At 39.1% G+C, this 24,624-nt stretch overlaps 2 protein-coding genes across 2 annotated transcripts; both read left to right on the top strand.

The window, feature by feature from the left end:
* The first annotated feature begins 3,175 nt into the window (after window positions 1-3,175).
* Window positions 3,176-7,230, top strand: LOC124214283 (luciferin sulfotransferase-like). Its single transcript, XM_046616525.2, has 6 exons — window positions 3,176-3,740; window positions 5,167-5,411; window positions 5,486-5,582; window positions 5,652-5,953; window positions 6,067-6,161; window positions 6,264-7,230. Exons 2-6 carry the CDS (start codon window positions 5,216-5,218, stop codon window positions 6,555-6,557), a joined length of 984 nt encoding a protein of 327 aa, XP_046472481.1. The 5' UTR covers window positions 3,176-3,740; window positions 5,167-5,215; the 3' UTR covers window positions 6,558-7,230.
* An 848-nt stretch (window positions 7,231-8,078) lies between these two features.
* Window positions 8,079-9,666, top strand: LOC124214284 (luciferin sulfotransferase-like). The gene is made up of 5 exons (XM_046616526.1): window positions 8,079-8,376; window positions 8,451-8,547; window positions 8,617-8,918; window positions 9,050-9,144; window positions 9,244-9,666. The coding sequence occupies exons 1-5, from the start codon at window positions 8,181-8,183 to the stop codon at window positions 9,535-9,537; spliced, it is 984 nt and encodes a 327-aa protein (XP_046472482.1). The 5' UTR covers window positions 8,079-8,180; the 3' UTR covers window positions 9,538-9,666.
* Window positions 9,667-24,624: the final 14,958 nt, after the last annotated feature.

Genomic DNA, 24,624 nt, shown 5'->3' with positions numbered 1-24,624 from the left:
CCCAGAACAAGGAACAGAAAAATTTGTAAATAACTGATATCGAAATAAAATTACACATATATATTACTATTACTATTACTATCATTATTATATCATATACTGTGACCATCATTATCGTCAGTATCGATGCATCAATGACAGAACATAAGAATAGACAAACCTTCGAGTCGTCAATAATCACTGAAAAATACTCAACGAGAAAATCGTCAAGTCATTAAAGAAGAGATACAATTGGAAAAGGTTAATAATTTTAATTTTCTCACACCGAATTGTTGTAAAGATAGTTTCTCTTGTACTGCATAAAAAATTTCTTGAATGTTTTAAATTCGCTTCGTCATCGATTTTACCGAACATCGAAAGAAACAAGCGAGAAACCGTCGAAGCAAAGAAAAATTTTAAGCAAAAAAAAAAGCTCACTACGGTGAGTAGAAAAATTTTCCGCGCCTCAATTGTTTTTCAACGAGTTGTTATTCGTGATTTTCCGGTCTACCGTGTTTCCGGCGCTTACTAAGCGGGATCTACATTTTCGGTTCGACTAAATCCGTTATGTATATCATATTCGTATCGCAATCATAAAAATATAATTTACAATTTCACGGGCTTGCGGTTCACGCAACGAAACGAGAAAATCTTAATTGCTGAAAAGGTTTCACTATATTGCGAAATGATTTTTTTTTTTTGCATCAACAATTTTCTAATATTGTTCACTTTCTTTTTCTCAGTCCATAGTCAAGCCGTTTTCCAATTCTTTCTTACGCAGATATATCACACAGAAGTAGAAACGCAGCCGCACTACAGTTTTCGTTATACAAGAGCTTTGCAGGGTAGTGAATAAGACGGGGAATGGAATAGTTGCAAGCGCAGACGATCGAAAGGTATGTATAACCACATATGTAGCGCAGGTACTGGATACATACTCACCAATTTACCTTACATCCGCGGATATTTTCACCCGTAGCGAATTCACCCGCCTGCGGAAGACATAACGTGAATGCATACACATACGTGTGTACGTAGAGCAACATCGTTCTCGTAGGAAATTGCTTCTCTGCATCCTTTGAAAACAAGGTAAAATGCAAATTCTATTTCGCTTATCCTTTGCGAAAGGTTTACATACAAATAAACACGCTGAACTTGTCTCGCTTTATCCCGAACAACGTGAACGACACTTTGTGTGCTTCGGCGATGCACGATTTTCTCAAATTTCAAGCTGCAACGAGCGCAAAGAACGTCAAGAAAGATAATAAAGCTTTCGGAATATTATTATCCTAGAACGGTAAAGAGGTGAGATGAAAAAACTGATGAATGAGAATTCTCGACCTCGTATATAATCTATTATAGAATCTTGGTGATCGGTCAATTAAGTAAACGTATTTTTAGTTAACGTTTCGACCCGGATATGGGCCCTCCTCAGAACGATTTATTTATTTAACTGTCAAGAACAACAAAAAAAATTTTTTTTATATACATAATAATACTAGAAGTACAATCAGACATTAAATATTGTAGATGTAATACTCTTAGGGCTATTATATATTATTGGTTAGTAAGAACAATTTGATTAATTGAAAAAAGAATGGCTTAAAGTGTTATTTACCTTTTTGTAATAAGTAAGTGGACTAAGATGTAGTCGAATTCACAATTTACAATTAGTGGAGACAATGTTCTTTGAGTGACGGTGGTCAATGTCAATCTTCTAGTTATTTTACATGTAGGAGTTAATAGTTGGAAGTCACTACTTAAAAAGATTAAAGAACTATGTTTCTTCACAATCAGTATGTCATTGTGTTAAAAGGTTTTTAAAGAAGGTCTTTTTGGCAGTAAAATTAATTTGCAAAGTGTCCAAGAAGTGGAGGTAGGCTCTTTATGACTATGTTCCACATGTCTAACAAAAATTATTGTTGGTTGAACCGATTGGTTCAACAGGTGAATAACGACTGATGGGAGAAACAAATATGATCCAGAGTGAAGGTGAACCTAATATAAACAATTATACAGAAAAACAAAATATATTTTGTGAAAAACATTATGTAGAAAAACTGTGTTATGGGAACAAAAATTTTTTTTTATCTAGTTAAGGTTAAACAATATTTGTTGTGTGGGCGGAGATTAGAGGTTTGTAAATATTACTTAAATGTTCAACATCTTGTCTAAGATGAACGGAATTGGTGTGACCTACAATGTTGCACATTTCTAGTAATAGTCTTTTATAATAATTGGGTTCTTCACAAAGGATGTTTGTATTGTCGTAGTTAAAAGTATGTTGTTTATTGATACTATGTTTTGTTAGAGCGGTGTGACGTTCTTCAATCTCATGTACATTGCGTTGATGTTCTTTGATCCTGGTGTTGAGGTGTCGGCCAGTTTGTCCTATGTAAACTTGGTTGCAATCATTGCAAGGTATTTTATACACAACATTGGATCGTTTGCCAATGGGGATCTTATCTTTTCCCGTATCAAAAACTAATTGTAAATCTTTTGAATTTTTTCCAACAAACTTGACATTATGTTTGGCAAATGGGCGGTTCAGTGACTCAAAGAGACCAGATATATATGGGATGGGGATATATGTAGTAGCAGGTCTATTGTTATCGTCTGCGGGAGCAGAGTCAATATTATTGTCAGGTAAGTTGTTGATGTAGGTGCGTCTCTTATTAATATGTTTGTATAATAGGCCATGAGGATAATCATTCCATCTTAGTATATTGTATATGAGCGACAGGTTTTTTTTCCTGGAACTCTGTACTAGAAAGTTTGATGGCTCGGTCAACTAGGTTAATGATGGTGCCTATTTTGTAGGACATTGGGTGGTGAGAATTAAAATTCAGATATCTTTGAGACCAGGTTTTTTTGTGGAACCAATCTGTTTTGATACTGTTGTTGTTGTGTATCAGCAATACATCTAAGAAATTGATAGCGTTATTTTCTTCTATTTCGATAGTAAATTGTAAACGTGGATGATATCGGTTGAAAATATTAAGAGTGTGATCTATTTTTTCTTTAGGAACAGCAGTAAGAATATCATCAACACATCGAAAATAGAACGGTAAATCAAAATCAAGATTGTTAATGCAAGACACTTTAACTACGACAATACAAACATCCTTTGTGAAGAACCCAATTATTATAAAAGACTATTACTAGAAATGTGCAACATTGTAGGTCACACCAATTCCGTTCATCTTAGACAAGATGTTGAACATTTAAGTAATATTTACAAACCTCTAATCTCCGCCCACACAACAAATATTGTTTAGCCTTAACTAGATACAAAAAAATTTTTGTCCCCATAACACAGTTTTTCTACATAATTTTTTTCACAAAATATTTTTTGTTTTTCTGTATAATTGTTTATATTAGGTTCACCTTCACTCTGGATCATATTTGTTTCTCCCATCAGTCGTTATTCACCTGTTGACCCAATCGGTTCAACCAACAATAATTTTTGTTAGACATGTGGAACATAGTCATAAAGAGCCTACCTCCACTTCTTGGACACTTTGCAAATTAATTTTACTGCTAAAAAGACCTTCTTTAAAAACCTTTTAACACAATGACATACTTACTGTGAAAAACATAGTTCTTTAATCTTTTTGATTAATGACTTCCTACTATTAACTCCTACATGTAAAATAACTAGAAGATTGACATTGACCACCGTCACTCAAAGAACATTGTCTCCACTAATTGTAAATTGTGAATTCGACTACATCTTAGTCCACTTACTTATTAAAAAAAAGGTAAATAACACTTTAAGCCATTCTTTTTTCAATTAATCAAATTGTTCTTACTAACCAATAATATATAATAGCCCTAAGAGTATTACATCTACAATATTTAATGTCTGATTGTACTTCTAGTATTATTATATATATAAAAAAATTTTTTTTTGTTGTTCTTGACAGTTAAATAAATAAATCGTTCTGAGGAGGGCCCATATCCGGGTCGAAACGTTAACTAAAAATACGTTTACTTAATTGACCGATCACCAAGATTCTATAATAGAGATGAAAAAACACCTCACGCATTAAATTCAAATTTACCGCCGCAGGATAACAGCTTACAGTTTTTTACTTCTAACTGATTTCTTATTATTATTTTTTTTTCGAACCTTTTTCGAACTTACGCGAAGTTTTTTTTTACCCACGTCGTTCTTTGTTAAATAACGAAAAAAATGAGATCCTTAACGATCAGACGTGTACCCGAAAGATGGAATTTACTAATTAGGGCGTTTTTTCACGCCCTGTTACCAGAATAGTTAAGAAAACAAAAAAAAACAAGTAACGCCACCGTTCAAGGGTTAACGATACATTTCATTGTCACGTGTTGAATTATATCCCAATCAACATAATTGAGTAAATGTTTTTCTGTGCTTTTCTGTTTCTCTCTGTCTCCGTCTCGTCCGACTAATTTTTGAAACTCGTCCTTTTGCATTATTTTTCCTTTCTTCTTTGTCATCATTACTTTGTTTTCAAGCTTAAACCGACGCTAAGGAGACGGCTGAATACCCGAGGTTGAGTATAACGCTTTAACCGTGTAAAATGATATCTCTTTGGGAAAAGTTTTGTGAATCTTCTTTTATACCGGTGTTTTAAGTTTCGTTAAGTAAGATTGATTCCCGTGGCAGTTTAAGAAGCTCTTCGGCCAGGGGATTACGAATTTGTTCCAACGGCTCGCGGCTCAGCTGAGCAAAGCAACCTTGACAGCAGATGATATACGCAAAATTGTTTGATTTGAGAGATTTGAGTTTGAGAGATAAAAGAGTGGTAAAACTATGAGGTGAACAAATGAAGGAGAAGACGATTTTATAACAAGCATACGTATGTTTATGAGTTAAACTTCTTTGATCCATCAATTTATCGCTCGATCGTAATACGGTTCTGAAGTATTTATCGAAATGCGATAATTTATATTGCATCCGCTTATCTGTATCGGCCATGGGCTGAAAATAGTGCGGGTCAAGTACAGCGTTAGATAATATGTATCATTGCTCCGTGATAACTTGTTTGTTTGGCATTGATAAAGTGATCACCTGACGGGGATAAATCGTTATCTTTGTAGTCCTTTTATCTCTAAGATGCAGAAGATATCCAAGATATTAGTTGCGATAAATTCCCCCGTGACTTTCACCGCTTGGTCTCATCGACAGATGCAAATTTGTTTCAGTTCAGTTACAAGCAAAACTTGAAACCACGTGGAAAAAGGCAAAATTAGAATGCATCTGCAAATCGAACAATTCAGCGACGAAATAAAGGATCTGATGAAAACCGTGTACCAGAATCCGTTTCGTGGTGATTTTGTTAAAGTGAACGGCGTAACGATGCCGGAAAAATATGAAAAGTTGGCGGACGCCATTGAGAACTTCCAAGTTCGCGACGACGATGTCTGGGTTTGCAGCTTCCCGAAGACCGGTGAGAATGAGAAAACTTGCAAGCTCTCAGGTAACGCGACAAGATCAGTTCTGATTCCTGTCACTTTTCAACAGGCACGACTTGGTCGCAGGAAATGGTTTGGTGCATCGCGAATGATCTCGATTACGAACGAGCAAAAGTTCCTCTGACGGACAGGTTTCCTTACTTCGAGTAAGTTCGAAAGCTCAGCTATTTTGATTCAATTTGCTTCAGCATATCCATATTTTTTTGTTTCAACAGCATTTCGACGCATGCCGACTTTCCTGCAATGGTGGAGGCCAATCCTGAAATCCAGATACCCAGCCAACTAGTTGACAGTGTCAATTACACAGCCAATGTACCCAGTCCGCGATTCATCAAGACCCATCTACCGTTCAATCTCCTTCCGCGGCAGCTCCGAACCGGGGAGAAAAGGCCAAAAATTATTTACATCGTTCGCAACGTCAAGGATACTTGCATCTCTTACTATCATTTCATGAGAATCTTGGAAGATCTGCAAGGGAGCTTCGAGGACTGGTGCAATCTCTTTCTTAATGATGCTGGTTCGTACGAATGATCGCCACTTTACTCTCGCTTCGCATAATTCATCCACGAGGTGCATAACAATTATCTTGTAAGCGAAACCGTTATTTTTCGTAATTTCAATGTATTTCAGTAATGTACGGACCATTTTGGAAGCACGCGCTTGGTTATTGGAAGAAAAGAATCGACGAGAATCTGCTGTTCTTGAAGTACGAGGATATGAAAAAGGTCAGACTCACTGATTATTTATCAGCTGCATTCCAATCACTACATTCACTCCGTTGCGTCCACTCGTTTAAATTTCTACTCATTGATGATCCGATTCCATAGGATTTACCGAGGGTAATAAAGAAGACTGCGACGTTCCTCGAGAAGAATTTGACCACCGATCAGTTGTCGTCCCTGACCGAGCACTTGAGTTTCGAGAACATGAAAGCCAATCCAGCGGTGAACAACGAACATTTGATTTATGGAATTAAGAAATTGACGCAATCGAAAGTCGATGGAAAATTCATGAGGAGTGGTGAGATGAACCAATGGAAATCCGAGATGAGTCCGGATATCATCGAACGATTCGACCAGCGGACGCGAGAAAATTTGAAGGGAACTCGTCTGTACTTTTAAAGAGAATATAGCGTACAATAGCTTTACGTAACATCGTAAAAAAGTCCGTCAACACGGCAAGGCTTGGCCAACGTATTTAGTTAATGAATGTACGACACTTTACACAATTGGTAGAAAAATAAGAGGCCATCATCACGAGCGGCGAACGTCGTCAACAACGCTGTGGAGGGAGTGCCATTGTTGAGCTTTGCTATCGTGATCGCGTCACTACGCCACGAACCAATCGCGCCGCGGAATACACCGAGAAAGATCGTCACTGTTCAACTTCTCCCTCCGTCAGCGCTCGGCCGCTCTGTAAATAACTTTTACACAAAACAAAAATATTCGTAAACATTTGGAAAGTTATAAAATATTTCCATACGCACATTCTCCACATAACCTTTAATACAAAATGTTACATACACATCCACCCAAAATTGCTTTCAGTTTTGATTTCGTCACGCGGCATGTTATAAAAAGCAAGCTGCTTGGGTGTGAGGTCTTCTTTGATCCAGAAATTACCGTATCCCATTTATTTTTTATTGAACAATGATCTCCAGGCTGCAACGTGCTAAATTATATGCGTGTTTTTGCTTCTAAAATATTTTCACTGCTTTACTTTGAATTCGATAAAATTGAATGATGTAATATTTTGTATGCCTTATCAATTGACTGGAAATACAATGGCTGTTATCTATAGAACATAATCGTTGCTCAATTATTATCTATATCAAACCCAAGCTCCCATAATGCAATTGTTGCAAAGGGTAATTTATTTATATTTATTTTTTGAGTCATTGAATATATTTGACCGAACTGACGATTTCGACTATGATGGAAATGGTAAGACTGGTATATTTCGGTTCTCTGTTCACCGATTACATTCATACAGTGGTTAAATGAGAGCTCTTCAAGCCTATGTTCTGAATAAGATCGTCAAATGTCGCGGCTGATCGTGAAAGGGTAGAAATATGTGATAATATTTTAAAGAGACTGCCTCACGTGCTTGAACTTTTTTTTCTTTCGTCTCAGTACACTTGGCGTGAGACACTTTCGTGTCTATTGATTAAATAATATTCCATTATCTTCTTCGTAAGTCAACCCGATCTTTATTCAGAGAAGTATCGGAACGTACCTACTCGTTCCAAAAGCAAAGAATTTGCGGGGCTTGTGACGAAAATAAAATGATCCGAACATTACATATTTGTTATGTACCTGTTGATGAAATGTACGTACAGAGTAGTTACATACATTATTAGCTGCCACATTCTGTGATAAAATAATGACAAGAAACGGCTTTGTTTGTTAAATGAATATTTGATATGATTTTTCTGTTGAGATACGTTGCAATGATAACATAGCCAAAAACACGGACCGTTTTATTCACGTTACATTTTATAACACAAGAAATATTATATAACATATACCGATAATCATCTGGAACGATGTTTGCTCGATAATTTGTTTTGAAATCGATAAAGTTATCACCCGACGAGTATTAATCTTTGAGAGGCAGGATATATCCAATATATTCCGTGCTATGCATTCCGCCGTGATTTTCACCTCTCAGTCTCACCGACAGATGTGAATCAGTTCAGTTCAGTGATTGAAACTTCTACCCACGTAGAAAGAGGCAAAATTAGAATGCATCTACAAATAGAACGGTTTAGTGATGAATTGGAGGATATGATGAAAACCATGTACAATCATCCTTTTCGTAATGGTCTTATTAAAGTGAATGGCTTCACGATGCCAGGAACATATGAAAAGTCTGCGGACGCCATTGAGAACTTCCAAGTTCGCGACGACGATGTCTGGGCTTGCAGCTTCCCGAAGACCGGTGGGAATGAGAAAACTTGCAAGCTCTCAGGTAACGCGACAAGATCAACTCTGATTCCTGTCACTTTTCAACAGGCACGACTTGGACGCAGGAAATGGTTTGGTGCATCGCGAATAATCTGGATTACGAACGAGGAAAGGTTCCTCTGACGGAAAGGTTTCCCCACTTGGAGTGAGTTCGAAAGCTCTGCTAATTGAATTAGTTTGCTTAACAATAGTCGTATTTTTTTGGTTTGAACAGTCTTTCGACGCGTGCCGACTTCTCCGCCATAGTGAAAGCCAATCCTGAAATCCACATACCCAGAGAAATGGTTGACAGTATCAATTACACAGCCAATTTACCCAGTCCGCGATTCATCAAGACCCATCTACCGTTCAATCTTCTTCCGCGGCAGCTCCGAACCGGGGAGAAAAGGCCAAAAATTATTTACATCGTTCGCAACGTTAAGGATGCTTGCATCTCTCGCTATCATTTCACTAGAATCTTGGAAGGTCTGCAAGGGAGCTTCGAGGACTGGTGTAATCTCTTTCTCCAAGATGCTGGTTCGTATAAATGATCGCTACTTTACTCTCACTTTGCATAATTCAATTACCAAGTGAACAATAATTATCTTTCAAACTGTAATTGAAACTGCAAGTTCCGAAAGGATCGTCATAATTCCAATTCATTTCAGTGATGTACGGACCATTCTGGAAGCATGCGCTTGGTTACTGGGAGAAGAGAGTCGAAAAGAATCTGCTGTTCTTGAAATATGAGGACATGAAACAGGTGAGACTCGCTGATTTGTTAGCTCAATTTCCATCACTCCATTTACTGGACCATTTACGCATATCTGAATTTCTACTCATTGATAATCCGATTCGATAGGATTTACCGAGTGTAATAAAGAAGACTGCGACGTTCCTCGGGAAGAATTTGACTACCGATCAGTTGTCGTCCCTGACCGAGCACTTGAATTTCGAGAACATGAAATCAAATCCAGCGGTAAACAATCAAAATGTCATCGATGTAGTTAGACAATATACGCAATCGGGAGTCGATGGAAAATTCATGAGGAATGGTGAGATGAACCAATGGAAATCCGAGATGAGTCCGGATATCATCGAACGATTCGACCAGTGGACGCGAGAAAATTTGAAGGGAACTGGTCTGTACTTTTAAAGAGAATGTAGCGTACAATAGCTTTACGTAACATCGTAAAAAAGTCCGTCAACACGGCAAAGCGTGACTAGCGCATCTGGTTAATGAATGTATGATACTTTGTACAATGTGTAAAAAAATAAAATATTATGGCATCTTACTTACCGTATACGATATCACCATATTAGTTGTCTAATTCTAATGTAAAGTGGTTAGAACATTACTTTATTCATCAAGAATCCGGCTAGGCCGAATAAACTTTACGATCGTTTCTCCTATTGCCGAAGTCGATACTGCTCGTGATACTGCTGAAGCCCTGCGAGTGGATACTCCATGTGTCATCATTCAAGGCTGTTAGGGTTCTCGTGGCCATCGTGGCCATCCTACTGCGAGTTTTCTCTATCCTGCTTCATGGATTTCTATGGCCGTCGTCTGTCAGTTGCCCAAGGCTTCTAGCTTCGCCGCTTTCAGGAAAGCTTTTCACCGTATCTGCGGTACCTCCATTCGCTCAGTAACGCTCGGGGATTCAAATGCCAATCAACACAGCCCAAACGCACGACGCGGTTGAGTTGTACGAATTTGGTACTCCTGAAGCGCTGAACCTGATGATGGTTCCGATCTGTGCGACAAGTCACAGAAGCATCCTTGATACGCTTTTTGATCTCTGCTTCATAATTATTTGCGTCTGAACGCCTGACAAGAAAATCATAAATCGCTTTGGTCGGAGATTCCCGGAAAACTTTCAACATAGTCCTTGTTCGACTATGATGCGTTATACCTCTACGTTAATCTTATGAACTTCGTTTTCAGTATCAAATTGTTATCTGTATCTAGAAATTGTTCTTGTGCATGTGACGATATTGTGCGATTTTAAAATTGCCCGCTGAAGTTTGCGTCACACAGCCACCTATATTTAGGTGTCACGCAAGAGAAACGTCTGAAAATATAAACACTCCACGGGAAGGCGGCAAGCTGGCAGATCTTCAATTCCCCGTAGAAATCACAGAATCATTGTTAATATCATTTCATCAAGTTCAACAAATCGTCATCACCATTTGATCTTCTTAGTGAACAGAGACGTGTTGTTGGAAATTAAAACGAACGAATTCACGCAGTCGACGTAATCGTAAATTTTGAAACCTTTTGCATCGCTGAGTCAGCACGTACACGACATCAGGAAACGTTGTTGCCCTTATCTTAAAATTCTCCTTAATACCTGGATGATCACACGACGGAGCTTCTGCTGAATATGAACAACGGGCTAAGTGATGTTTGAATTATTTTTGACTCTTAAACTAGACTCGTTATTATCAAAGACAATTTTATAGTCTGACGCGTGTTAATTCCTGCCATCTACCTAATTTCATTTATGATTATGTGATACTTGATTTACCATAACAATATTTATCGGCGAATTTTACCTTAGTTCTCACTGTCTGAATAAATGTATAAGTATGTGATTTTGATTGTAGTAACAATGGACATGACTGGAGGATTTGTTAACGTTATTTATATTTCATTTATTAGATTCAGTGTCATATTCATCATCGGTATTGTTTTTGTTAGCCGGATCATGCCATTTTTTCATTAAAGACTCAAATTCTTGACCTTCCCTGAGTTAACATTTGTCTCTACGTTGTTCGCTGATATTTATATGCCAGACCAAGAACAAATATTTATAAGCATTTTGATTCTGACTTTCTTCTTCTCTTTTGTTTGATAAACCATCAGTCTTGTGCATATTCAGGTATACTGACGTAACATCTGTATGAGTTCGGTTTTATTCATTCGGAGTTCGATTATTTTGGAAAAGGAGCTGCCAATCGACTCTCGGGCGAAACAATTTGTCCTCAGGATCGCAGTGAGGCCCCTTCGTAGTTTGGGCATAACGTTACGCGATATTAAAACGTACTGAAATGAATTCGTTCATGCACTATTTCGACGTAATTTTTCGAAAATAATCAATTGTGCGCAGTCCCAATACGCTGCGATCAACGCATCGAAAGTTACAGCCAAAAAACGAAAACCTGAATTTTCGACATTTTTCAGCAGGTGCTTTTTTACTCGTATCTTCTCTCCCGTTGATCCCACGCTCCTTTTGCTGCGTTTTCTGAGTTCCTTGGGGTCCAATTGGTCGGAAGAGAGTCTTACGAATCAATTCTGAGACGGAAAATTTTTTGGTAAAAAAAAAAGGAAGGTTAACCCCTTTGTATTTTTGGCGAAAATTTTCGCAATTTTCAAAAGTGCTGATATAAATTATTCGTGTCACTATTCCGACGTAATTTTGCGAGAGAAATCGATTGGGCGCAGTCCCAATACGCTGCGATCAACGCATCGAAAGTTACAGCCAAAACACGAAAACCTGAATTTTCGACATTTTTCAGCAGGTGCTTTTTTACTCGTATCTTCTCTCCCGTTGATCCCACGCTCCTTTTGCTGCGTTTTCTGAGTTCCTTGGGGTCCAATTGGTCGGAATAGAGTCTTACGAATCAATTCTGAGACGAAAAATTTTTTGGTAAAAAAAAAAGGAAGGTTAACCCCTTTGTATTTTTGGCGAAAATTTTCGGAATTTTCGAAAGTGCTAGAATAAATTAATTGTGGCACTATTCCGACGTAATTTTGCGAGAGAAATCAATTGGGCGCAGTCCCAATACGCTGCGATCAACGCATCGAAAGTTACAGCCAAAAAAACGAAAACCTGAATTTTCGACATGTTTCAGCAGGTGCTTTTTTCCTCGTATCTTCTCTCCCGTTGATCCCACGCTCCTTTTGCTGCGTTTTCTGAGTTCCTTGGGGTCCAATTGGTCGGGAAAGAGTCATACGAATCAATTCTGAGACGAAAAATTTTTTGGTAAAAAAAAAAAGAAGGTTAACCTCTTTGTATTTTTGGCGAAAATTTTGGCAATTTTCAAAAGTGCTGAAATAAATTAATCGTGTCACTATTCCGACGTAATTTTGCGAGAGAAATCGATTAGGCGCAGTCCCAATACGCTGCGATCAACGCATCGAAAGTTACAGCCAAAAAACGAAAACCTGAATTTTCGACATTTTCTAGCACGTGCTTTTTTCCTCGTATCTTCTCTCCCGTTGATCCCACGCTCCTTTTGCTGCGTTTTCTGAGTTCCTTGGGGTCCACTTGGTCGGGAAAGAGTCATACGAATCAATTCTGAGACGAAAAATTTTTTGGTAAAAAAAAAAAGAAGGTTAACCTCTTTGTATTTTTGGCGAAAATTTTGGCAATTTTCAAAAGTGCTAAAATAAATTAATCGTGTCACTATTCCGACGTAATTTTGCGAGAGAAATCGATTGGGCGCAGTCCCAATACGCTGCGATCAACGCATCAAAAGTTACAGCCAAAAAACGGAAACCTGAATTTTCGACATTTTTTAGCAGGTGCTTTTTTCCTCGTATCTTCTCTCCCGTTGATCCCACGCTCCTTTTGCTGCGTTTTCTGAGTTCCTTGGGGTCCAATTGGTCGGAAAAGAGTCATACGAATCAATTCTGAGACGAAAAATTTTTTGGTGAAAAAAAAAAGGAAGGTTAACCCCTTTGTATTTTTTGCTAAAATGTTCGCAATTTTCAAAAGTGCTGTAATAAATTCATTGTGGCACTATTCCGACGTAATTTTGCGAGAGAAATCGCTTGGGCGCAGTCCCAATACGCTGCGATCAACGCATCGAAAGTTACAGCCAAAAAACGAAAACCTGAATTTTCGACATTTTTCAGCAGGTGCTTTTTTACTCGTATCTTCTCTCCCGTTGATCCCACGCTCCTTTTGCTGCGTTTTCTGAGTTCCTTGGGGTCCAATTGGTCGGAAAAGAGTCTTACGAATCAATTCTGAGACGAAAAAATTTTTGGAAAAAAAAAAAGGAAGGTTGACCCCTTTGTATTTTTGGCGAAAATTTTTGCAATTTTCAAAAGTGCTGAAATAAATTAATCGTGTCACTATTCCGACGTAATTTTGCGAGAGAAATCGATTGGGCGCAGTCCCAATACGCTGCGATCAACGCATCGAAAGTTACAGCCAAAAAACGAAAACCTGAATTTTCGACATTTTTCAGCAGGTGCTTTTTTACTCGTATCTTCTCTCCCGTTGATCCCACGCTCCTTTTGCTGCGTTTTCTGAGTTCCTTGGGGTCCAATTGGTCGGAAGAGAGTCTTACGAATCAATTCTGAGACGACAAATTTTTTGGTAAAAAAAAAAGGAAGGTTAACCCCTTTGTATTTTTGGCGAAAATTTTCGCAATTTTCAAAAGTGCTGGAATAAATTAATTGTGGCACTATTCCGACGTAATTTTGCGAGAGAAATCGATTGGGCGCAGTCCCAATACGCTGCGATCAACGCATCGAAAGTTACAGCCAAAAAACGAAAACCTGAATTTTCGACATTTTTCAGCAGGTGCTTTTTTACTCGTATCATCTCTCCCGTTGATCCCACGCTCCTTTTGCTGCGTTTTCTGAGTTCCTTGGGGTCCAATTGGTCGGAAAAGAGTCTTACGAATCAATTCTGAGACGAAAAATTTTTTGGTAAAAAAAAAAGGAAGGTTAAGCCCTTTGTATTTTTGGCGAAAATTTTGGCGATTTTCAAAAGTGCTGGAATGAATTAATTGTGGCACTATTCCGACGTAATTTTGCGAGAGAAATCGATTGGGCGCAGTCCCAATACGCTGCGATCAACGCATCGAAAGTTACAGCCAAAAAACGAAAACCTGAATTTTCGACATTTTTCAGCAGGTGCTTTTTTACTCGTATCTTCTCTCCCGTTGATCCCACGCTCCTTTTGCTGCGTTTTCTGAGTTCCTTGGGGTCCAATTGGTCGGAAAAGAGTCTTACGAATCAATTCTGAGACGAAAAATTTTTTGGTGAAAAAAAAAGGAAGGTTGACCCCTTTGTATTTTTGGCGAAAATTTTTGCAATTTTCAAAAGTGCTGAAATAAATTAATCGTGTCACTATTCCGACGTAATTTTGCGAGAGAAATCGATTGGGCGCAGTCCCAATACGCTGCGATCAACGCATCGAAAGTTACAGCCGAAAAACAAAAACCTGAATTTTCGACATTTTTCAGCAGGTGCTTTTTTACTCGTATCTTCTCTCCCGTTGATCCCACGCTCCTTTTGCTGCGTTTTCTGAGTTCCTTGGGGTCCAATTGGTCGGAAGAGAGTCTTACGAATCAATTCTGAGACGACAAATTTTTTGGTAAAAAAAAAAGAAAGGTTAACCCCTTTGTATTTTTGGCGAAAATTTTCGCAATTTTCAAAAGTGCTGAAATAAATTAATTGTGGCACTATTCCGACGTAATTTTGCGAGAGAAATCGATTGGGCGCAGTCCCAATACGCTGCGATCAACGCATCGAAAGTTACAGCCAAAAAACGAAAACCTGAATTTTCGACATTTTTCAGCAGGTGCTTTTTTCCTTGTATCTTCTCTCCCGTTGATCCCACGCTCCTTTTGCTGCGTTTTCTGAGTTCCTTGGGGTCCAATTGGTCGGGAAAGAGTCATACGAATCAATTCTGAGACGAAAAATTTTTTGGTAAAAAAAAAAGGAAGGTTAACCCCTTTGTATTTTTGGCGAAAATATTCGCGATTTTCAAAAGTGCTGGAATATACTAATTGTGGCACTATTCCGACGTAATTTTGCGTGAGGAATCGATTGGGCGCAGTCCCAATACGCTGCGATCAACGCATCGAAAGTTACAGCCAAAAAACGAAAACCTGAATTTTCGACATTTTTCAGCAGGTGCTTTTTTCCTCGTATCTTCTCTCCCGTTGATCCCACGCTCCTTTTGCTGCGTTTTCTGAGTTCCTTGGGGTCCAATTGGTCGGGAAAGAGTCATACGAATCAATTCTGAGACGAAAAATTTTTTGTTAAAAAAAAAAGGAAGGTTAACCCCTTTGTATTTTTGGCGGAAATTTTCGCAATTTTCAAAAGTGCTGGAATATACTAATTGTGGCACTATTCCGACGTAATTTTGCGAGAGAAATCGATTGGGCGCAGTCCCAATACGCTGCGATCAACGCATCGAAAGTTACAGCCAAAAAACGGAAACCTGAATTTTCGACATTTTTCAGCAGGTGCTTCTTTACTCGTATCTTCTCTCCCGTTGATCCCACGCTCCGTTTGCTGCGTTTTCTGAGTTCCTTGGGGTCCAATTGGTCGGAAAAGAGTCATACGAATCAATTCTGAGACGAAAAATTTTTTGGTAAAAAAAAAAGGAAGGTTAACCCCTTTGTATTTTTTGCTAAAATGTTCGCAATTTTCAAAAGTGCTGTAATAAATTCATTGTGGCACTATTCCGACGTAATATTGCGAGAGAAATCGCTTGGGCGCAGTCCCAATACGCTGCGATCAACGCATCGAAAGTTACAGCCAAAAAACGAAAACCTGAATTTTCGACATTTTTCAGCAGGTGCTTTTTTACTCGTATCTTCTCTCCCGTTGATCCCACGCTCCTTTTGCTGCGTTTTCTGAGTTCCTTGGGGTCCAATTGGTCGGAAAAGAGTCTTACGAATCAATTCTGAGACGAAAAATTTTTTGGTAAAAAAAAAAGGAAGGTTAACCCCTTTGTATTTTTGGCGAAAATTTTGGCGATTTTCAAAAGTGCTGGAATGAATTAATTGTGGCACTATTCCGACGTAATTTTGCGAGAGAAATCGATTGGGCGCAGTCCCAATACGCTGCGATCAACGCATCGAAAGTTACAGCCAAAAAACGAAAACCTGAATTTTCGACATTTTTCAGCAGGTGCTTTTTTCCTTGTATCTTCTCTCCCGTTGATCCCACGCTCCTTTTGCTGCGTTTTCTGAGTTCCTTGGGGTCCAATTGGTCGGAAAAGAGTCTTACGAATCAATTCTGAGACGAAAAATTTTTTGGTGAAAAAAAAAGGATGGTTGACCCCTTTGTATTTTTGGCGAAAATTTTTGCAATTTTCAAAAGTGCTGAAATAAATTAATCGTGTCACTATTCCGACGTAATTTTGCGAGAGGAATCGATTGGGCGCAGTCGCAATACGCTGCGATCAACGCATCGAAAGTTACAGCCGAAAAACAAAAACCTGAATTTTCGACATTTTTCAGCAGGTGCTTTTTTACTCGTATCTTCTCTCCCGTTGATCCCACGCTCCTTTTGCTGCGTTTTCTGAGTTCCTTGGGGTCCAATTGGTCGGAAGAGAGTCTTACGAATCAATTCTGAGACGACAAATTTTTTGGTAAAAAAAAAAGAAAGGTTAACCCCTTTGTATTTTTGGCGAAAATTTTCGCAATTTTCAAAAGTGCTGGAATAAATTAATTGTGGCACTATTCCGACGTAATTTTGCGAGAGAAATCGATTGGGCGCAGTCCCAATACGCTGCGATCAACGCATCGAAAGTTACAGCCAAAAAACGAAAACCTGAATTTTCGACATTTTTCAGCAGGTGCTATTTTCCTTGTATCTTCTCTCCCGTTGATCCCACGCTCCTTTTGCTGCGTTTTCTGAGTTCCTTGGGGTCCAATTGGTCGGGAAAGAGTCATACGAATCAATTCTGAGACGAAAAATTTTTTGGTAAACAAAAAAGGAAGGTTAACCCCTTTGTATTTTTGGCGAAAATATTCGCGATTTTCAAAAGTGCTGGAATATACTAATTGTGGCACTATTCCGACGTAATTTTGCGAGAGAAATCGATTGGGCGCAGTCCCAATACGCTGCGATCAACGCATCGAAAGTTACAGCCAAAAAACGAAAACCTGAATTTTCGACATTTTTCAGCAGGTGCTTTTTTCCTCGTATCTTCTCTCCCGTTGATCCCACGCTCCTTTTGCTGCGTTTTCTGAGTTCCTTGGGGTCCAATTGGTCGGGAAAGAGTCATACGAATCAATTCTGAGACGAAAAATTTTTTGTTAAAAAAAAAAGGAAGGTTAACCCCTTTGTATTTTTGGCGGAAATTTTCGCAATTTTCAAAAGTGCTGGAATATACTAATTGTGGCACTATTCCGACGTAATTTTGCGAGAGAAATCGATTGGGCGCAGTCCCAATACGCTGCGATCAACGCATCGAAAGTTACAGCCAAAAAACGAAAACCTGAATTTTCGACATTTTTCAGCAGGTGCTTCTTTACTCGTATCTTCTCTCCCGTTGATCCCACGCTCCTTTTGCTGCGTTTTCTGAGTTCCTTGGGGTCCAATTGGTCGGAAAAGAGTCTTACGAATCAATTCTGAGACGAAAAATTTTTTGGTAAAAAAAAAAGGAAGGTTAACCCCTTTGAATTTTTGGCGAAAATTTTGGCGATTTTCAAAAGTGCTGGAATAAATTAATTGTGGCACTATTCCGACGTAATTTTGCGAGAGAAATCGATTGGGCGCAGTCCCAATACGCTGCGATCAACGCATCGAAAGTTACAGCCAAAAAACGAAAACCTGAATTTTCGACATTTTTCAGCAGGTGCTTTTTTACTCGTATCTTCTCTCCCGTTGATCCCACGCTCCTTTTGCTGCGTTTTCTGAGTTCCTTGGGGTCCAATTGGTCGGAAAAGAGTCTTACGAATCAATTCTGAGACGAAAAATTTTTTGGTAAAAAAAAAAGGAAGGTTGACCCCTTTGTATTTTTGGCGAAAATTTTTGCAATTTTCAAAAGTGCTGAAATAAATTAATCGTGTCACTATTCCGACGTAATTTTGCGAGAGAAATCGATTGGGCGCAGTCCCAATACGCTGCGATCAACGCATCGAAAGTTACAGCCAAAAAACGAAAACCTGAATTTTCGACATTTTTCAGCAGGTGCTTTTTTACTCGTATCTTCTCTCCCGTTGATCCCACGCTCCTTTTGCTGCGTTTTCTGAGTTCCTTGGGGTCCAATTGGTCGGAAGAGAGTCTTACGAATCAATTCTGAGACGACAAATTTTTTGGTAAAAAAAAAAGAAAGGTTAACCCCTTTGTATTTTTGGCGAAAATTTTCGCAATTTTCAAAAGTGCTGGAATAAATTAATTGTGGCACTATTCCGACGTAATTTTGCGAGAGAAATCGATTGGGCGCAGTCCCAATACGCTGCGATCAACGCATCGAAAGTTACAGCCAAAAAACGAAAACCTGAATTTTCGACATTTTTCAGCAGGTGCTATTTTCCTTGTATCTTCTCTCCCGTTGATCCCACGCTCCTTTTGCTGCGTTTTCTGAGTTCCTTGGGGTCCAATTGGTCGGGAAAGAGTCATACGAATCAATTCTGAGACGAAAAATTTTTTGGTAAACAAAAAAGGAAGGTTAACCCCTTTGTATTTTTGGCGAAAATATTCGCGATTTTCAAAAGTGCTGGAATATACTAATTGTGGCACTATTCCGACGTAATTTTGCGAGAGAAATCGATTGGGCGCAGTCCCAATACGCTGCGATCAACGCATCGAAAGTTACAGCCAAAAAACGAAAACCTGAATTTTCGACATTTTTCAGCAGGTGCTTTTTTCCTCGTATCTTCTCTCCCGTTGATCCCACGCTCCTTTTGCTGCGTTTTCTGAGTTCCTTGGGGTCCAATTGGTCGGGAAAGAGTCATACGAATCAATTCTGAGACGAAAAATTTTTTGTTAAAAAAAAAAGGAAGGTTAACCCCTTTGTATTTTTGGCGGAAATTTTCGCAATTTTCGAAAGAGCTGGAATATACTGATGGTGGCACTATTCCGACGTAATTTTGCGAGAGAAATCGATTGGGCGCAGTCCCAATACGCTGCGATCAACGCATCGAAAGTTACAGCCAAAAAACGAAAACCTGAATTTTCGACATTTTTCAGCAGGTGCTTCTTTACTCGTATCTTCTCTCCCGTTGATCCCACGCTCCTTTTGCTGCGTTTTCTGAGTTCCTTGGGGTCCAATTGGTCGGAAAAGAGTCTTACGAATCAATTCTGAGACGAAAAATTTTTTGGTAAAAAAAAAAGGAAGGTTAACCCCTTTGAATTTTTGGCGAAAATTTTGGCGATTTTCAAAAGTGCTGGAATAAATTAATTGTGGCACTATTCCGACGTAATTTTGCGAGAGAAATCGATTGGGCGCAGTCCCAATACGCTGCGATCAACGCATCGAAAGTTACAGCCAAAAAACGAAAACCTGAATTTTCGACATTTTTCAGCAGGTGCTTTTTTACTCGTATCTTCTCTCCCGTTGATCCCACGCTCCCTTTGCTGCGTTTTCTGAGTTCCTTGGGGTCCGATTGGTCGGGAAAGAGTCATACGAATCAATTCTGAGACGAAAAATTTTTTGTTAAAAAAAAAAGGAAGGTTAACCCCTTTGAATTTTTGGCGAAAATTTTGGCGATTTTCAAAAGTGCTGGAATAAATTGATTGTGGCACTATTCCGACGTAATTTTGCGAGAGAAATCGATTGGGCGCAGTCCCAATACGCTGCGATCAACGCATCGAAAGTTACAGCCAAAAAACGAAAACCTGAATTTTCGACATTTTTCAGCAGGTGCTTTTTTACTCGTATCTTCTCTCCCGTTGATCCCACGCTCCTTTTGCTGCGTTTTCTGAGTTCCTTGGGGTCCAATTGGTCGGGAGAGAGTCATACGAATCAATTCTGAGACGAAAAATTTTTTGGTAAAAAAAAAAAGGAAGGTTAACCCCTTTGTATTTTTGGCGAAAATTTTCGCAATTTTCAAAAGTGCTGAAATAAATTAATCGTGTCACTATTCCGACGTAATTTCGCGAGAAAAATCGATTGGGCGCAGTCCCAATACGCTGCGATCAACGCATCGAAAGTTACAGCCAAAAAACGAAAACCTGAATTTTCGACATTTTTCAGCAGGTGCTTTTTTACTCGTATCTTCTCTCCCGTTGATCCCACGCTCCTTTTGCTGCGTTTTCTGAGTTCCTTGGGGTCCAATTGGTCGGGAGAGAGTCATACGAATCAATTCTGAGACGAAAAATTTTTTGGTAAAAAAAAAAAGAAGGTTAACCCCTTTGTATTTTTGGCAAAAATTTTGGCAATTTTCAAAAGTGCTGAAATAAATTAATTGTGGCACTATTCCGACGTAATTTCGCGAGAGAAATCGATTGGGCGCAGTCCCAATACGCTGCGATCAACGCATCAAAAGTTACAGCCAAAAAACGAAAACCTGAATTTTTGACATTTTTCAGCAGGTGCTTCTTTACTCGTATCTTCTCTCCCGTTGATCCCACGCTCCTTTTGCTGCGTTTTCTGAGTTCCTTGGGGTCCAATTGGTCGGAATAGAGTCTTACGAATCAATTCTGAGACGAAAAATTTTTTGGTAAAAAAAAAAGGAAGGTTAACCCCTTTGTATTTTTGGCGAAAATTTTCGCAATTTCCGAAGGTGCTGGAATAAATTAATTGTGGCACTATTCCGACGTAATTTTGCGAGAGAAATCAATTGGGCGCAGTCCCAATACGCTGCGATCAACGCATCAAAAGTTACAGCCAAAAAACGAAAACCTGAATTTTCGACATTTTTTAGCAGGTGCTTTTTTCCTCGTATCTTCTCTCCCGTTGATCCCACGCTCCTTTTGCTGCGTTTTCTGAGTTCCTTGGGGTCCAATTGGTCGGAAAAGAGTCATACGAATCAATTCTGAGACGAAAAATTTTTTGGTGAAAAAAAAAAGGAAGGTTAACCCCTTTGTACTTTTTGCTAAAATGTTCGCAATTTTCGAAAGTGCTGTAATAAATTCATTGTGGCACTATTCCGACGTAATTTTGCGAGAGAAATCGATTGGGCGCAGTCCCAATACGCTGCGATCAACGCATCGAAAGTTACAGCCAAAAAACGAAAACCTGAATTTTCGACATTTTTCAGCAGGTGCTTTTTTACTCGTATCTTCTCTCCCGTTGATCCCACGCTCCTTTTGCTGCGTTTTCTGAGTTCCTTGGGGTCCAATTGGTCGGAAAAGAGTCTTACGAATCAATTCTGAGACGAAAAATTTTTTGGTAAAAAAAAAAGGAAGGTTGACCCCTTTGTATTTTAAGCGAAAATTTTTGCAATTTTCAAAAGTGCTGAAATAAATTAGTCGTGTCACTATTCCGACGTAATTTTGCGAGAGAAATCGATTGGGCGCAGTCCCAATACGCTGCGATCGACGCATCGAAAGTTACAGCCAAAAAACGAAAACCTGAATTTTCGACATTTTTCAGCAGGTGCTTTTTTACTCGTATCTTCTCTCCCGTTGATCCCACGCTCCTTTTGCTGCGTTTTCTGAGTTCCTTGGGGTCCAATTGGTCGGAAGAGAGTCTTACGAATCAATTCTGAGACGACAAATTTTTTAGTAAAAAAAAAAGGAAGGTTAACCCCTTTGTATTTTTGGCGAAAATTTTCGCAATTTTCAAAAGTGCTGGAATAAATTAATTGTGGCACTATTCCGACGTAATTTTGCGAGAGAAATCGATTGGGTGCAGTCCCAATACGCTGCGATCAACGCATCGAAAGTTACAGCCAAAAAACGAAAACCTGAATTTTCGACATTTTTCAGCAGGTGCTTTTTTCCTTGTATCTTCTCTCTCGTTGATCCCACGCTCCTTCTGCTGCGTTTTCTGAGTTCCTTGGGGTCCAATTGGTCGGGAAAGAGTCATACGAATCAATTCTGAGACGAAAAATTTCTTGGTAAAAAAAAAAGAAAGGTTAACCCCTTTGTATTTTTGGCGAAAATATTCGCGATTTTCAAAAGTGCTGGAATATACTAATTGTGGCACTATTCCGACGTAATTTCGCGAGAGAAATCGATTGGGCGCAGTCCCAATACGCTGCGATCAACGCATCGAAAGTTACAGCCAAAAAACGAAAACCTGAATTTTCGACATTTTCTAGCAGGTGCGTTTTTCCTCGTATCTTTTCTCCCGTTGATCCCACGCTCTTTTTGCTGCGTTTTCTGAGTTCCTTGGGGTCCAATTGGTCGGAAAAGAGTCATACGAATCAATTCTGAGACGAAAAATTTTTTGGTAAAAAAAAAAAGAAGGTTAACCCATTTGTATTTTTGGCGAAAATTTTCGCAATTTTCAAAAGTGCTGGAATAAATTAATCGTGGCACTATTCCGACGTAATTTTGCGAGAGAAATCGATTGGGCGCAGTCCCAATACGCTGCGATCAACGCATCGAAAGTTACAGCCAAAAAACGAAAACCTGAATTTTCGACATTTTTCAGCAGGTGCTTTTTCACTCGTATCTTCTCTCCCGTTGATCCCACGCTCCTTTTGCTGCGTTTTCTGAGTTCCTTGGGGTCCAATTGGTCGAAAAAGAGTCTTACGAATCAATTCTGAGACGAAAGATTTTTTGGTAAAAAAAAAAGGAAGGTTAACCCCTTTGTATTTTTGGCGAAAATTTTCGCAATTTTCAAAAGTGCTGAAATAAATTAATCGTGTCACTATTCCGACGTAATTTTGCGAGAGAAATCGATTGGGCGCAGTCCCAATACGCTGCGATCAACGCATCGAAAGTTACAGCCAAAAAACGAAAACCTGAATTTTCGACATTTTTCAGCAGGTGCTTTTTTACTCGTATCTTCTCTCCCGTTGATCCCACGCTCCTTTTGCTGCGTTTTCTGAGTTCCTTGGGGTCCAATTGGTCGGGAAAGAGTCATACGAATCAATTCTGAGACGAAAAATTTTTTGGTAAAAAAAAAAGGAAGGTTAACCCCTGTGTATTTTCCGCGAAAATTTTCGCGATTTTCAAAAGTGCTGGAATAGATTAATTGTGGCACTATTCCGACGTAATTTCGCAAGAGAAATCGATTGGGCGCAGTCCCAATACGCTGCGATCAACGCATCGAAAGTTACAGATAAAAAACGAAAACCTGAATTTTCGACATTTTTCAGCAGGTGCTTTTTTCCTCGTATCTTCTCTCACGTTGATCCCACGCTCCTTTTGCTGCGTTTTCTGAGTTCCTTGGGGTCCAATTGGTCGGAAAAGAGTCATACGAATCAATTCTGAGACGAAAACTTTTTTGGTATGAAAAAAAGGAAGGTTAACCCCTTTGTATTTTTGGCGAAAATTTTGACGATTTTCAAAAGTGCTGGAATAAATTAATTGTGGCACTATTCCGACGTAATTTTGCGAGAGAAATCGATTGGGCGCAGTCCCAATACGCTGCGATTAACGCATCAAAAGTTACAGCCAAAAAACGAAAACCTGAATTTTCGACATTTTTTAGCAGGTGCTTTTTTCCTCGTATCTTCTCTTCCGTTGATCCCACGCTCCTTTTGCTGCGTTTTCTGAGTTCCTTGTGGTCCAATTGGTCGGGAAAGAGTCATACGAATCAATTCTGAGACGAAAAATTTTTTGGTAAAAAAAAAAAGAAGGTTAACCTCTTTGTATTTTTGGCGAAAATTTTGGCAATTTTCAAAAGTGCTGAAATAAATTAATCGTGTCACTATTCCGACGTAATTTTGCGAGAGAAATCGATTGGGCGCAGTCTCAATACGCTGCGATCAACGCATCGAAAGTTACAGCCAAAAAACGAAAACCTGAATTTTCGACATTTTCTAGCACGTGCTTTTTTCCTCGTATCTTCTCTCCCGTTGATCCCACGCTCCTTTTGCTGCGTTTTCTGAGTTCCTTGGGGTCCACTTGGTCGGGAAAGAGTCATACGAATCAATTCTGAGACGAAAAATTTTTTGTTAAAAAAAAAAGGAAGGTTAACCCCTTTGTATTTTTGACGAAAATTTTCGCAATTTTCAAAAGTGCTGAAATAACTTAATCGTGTCACTATTCCGACGTAATTTTGCGAGAGAAATCGATTGGGCGCAGTCCCAATACGCTGCGATCAACGCATCGAAAGTTACAGCCAAAAAACGAAAACCCGAATTTTCGACATTTTGTAGCAGGTGCTTTTTTCCTCGTATCTTCTCTCCTGTTGATTCCACGCTCCTTTTGCTGCGTTTTCTGAGTTCCTTGGGGTCCAATTGGTCGGAAAAGAGTCATACGAATCAATTCTGAGACGAAAGATTTTTTGGTAAAAAAAAAAGGAAGGTTAACCCCTTTGTATTTTTGGCGAAAATTTTCGCAATTTTCAAAAGTGCTGGAATAAATTAATCGTGGCACTATTCCGACGTAATTTTGCGAGAGAAATCGATTGGGCGCAGTCCCAATACGCTGCGATCGACGCATCGAAAGTTACAGCCAAAAAACGAAAACCTGAATTTTCGA

This window comes from Neodiprion pinetum, chromosome 3 (assembly GCF_021155775.2).
Source record: "Neodiprion pinetum isolate iyNeoPine1 chromosome 3, iyNeoPine1.2, whole genome shotgun sequence".
NCBI lineage: Eukaryota > Metazoa > Arthropoda > Insecta > Hymenoptera > Diprionidae > Neodiprion > Neodiprion pinetum.
This window is presented reverse-complemented; position numbering and strand designations above follow the sequence as displayed.

Bases quoted from the DNA above. Each gene is read 5' to 3' on its own strand.
- LOC124214283 (XM_046616525.2), top strand. From the start codon at position 5,216: ATGCATCTGCAAATCGAACAATTCAGCGACGAAATAAAGGATCTGATG. The intron at 5,412-5,485 runs GTGAGAATGAGA...ACTTTTCAACAG, and splicing joins TTGCAGCTTCCCGAAGACCG to GCACGACTTGGTCGCAGGAA. The intron at 5,583-5,651 runs GTAAGTTCGAAA...TTGTTTCAACAG, and splicing joins GACAGGTTTCCTTACTTCGA to CATTTCGACGCATGCCGACT.
- LOC124214284 (XM_046616526.1), top strand. From the start codon at position 8,181: ATGCATCTACAAATAGAACGGTTTAGTGATGAATTGGAGGATATGATG. The intron at 8,919-9,049 runs GTTCGTATAAAT...AATTCATTTCAG, and splicing joins TCTCTTTCTCCAAGATGCTG to TGATGTACGGACCATTCTGG. The intron at 9,145-9,243 runs GTGAGACTCGCT...CCGATTCGATAG, and splicing joins AATATGAGGACATGAAACAG to GATTTACCGAGTGTAATAAA.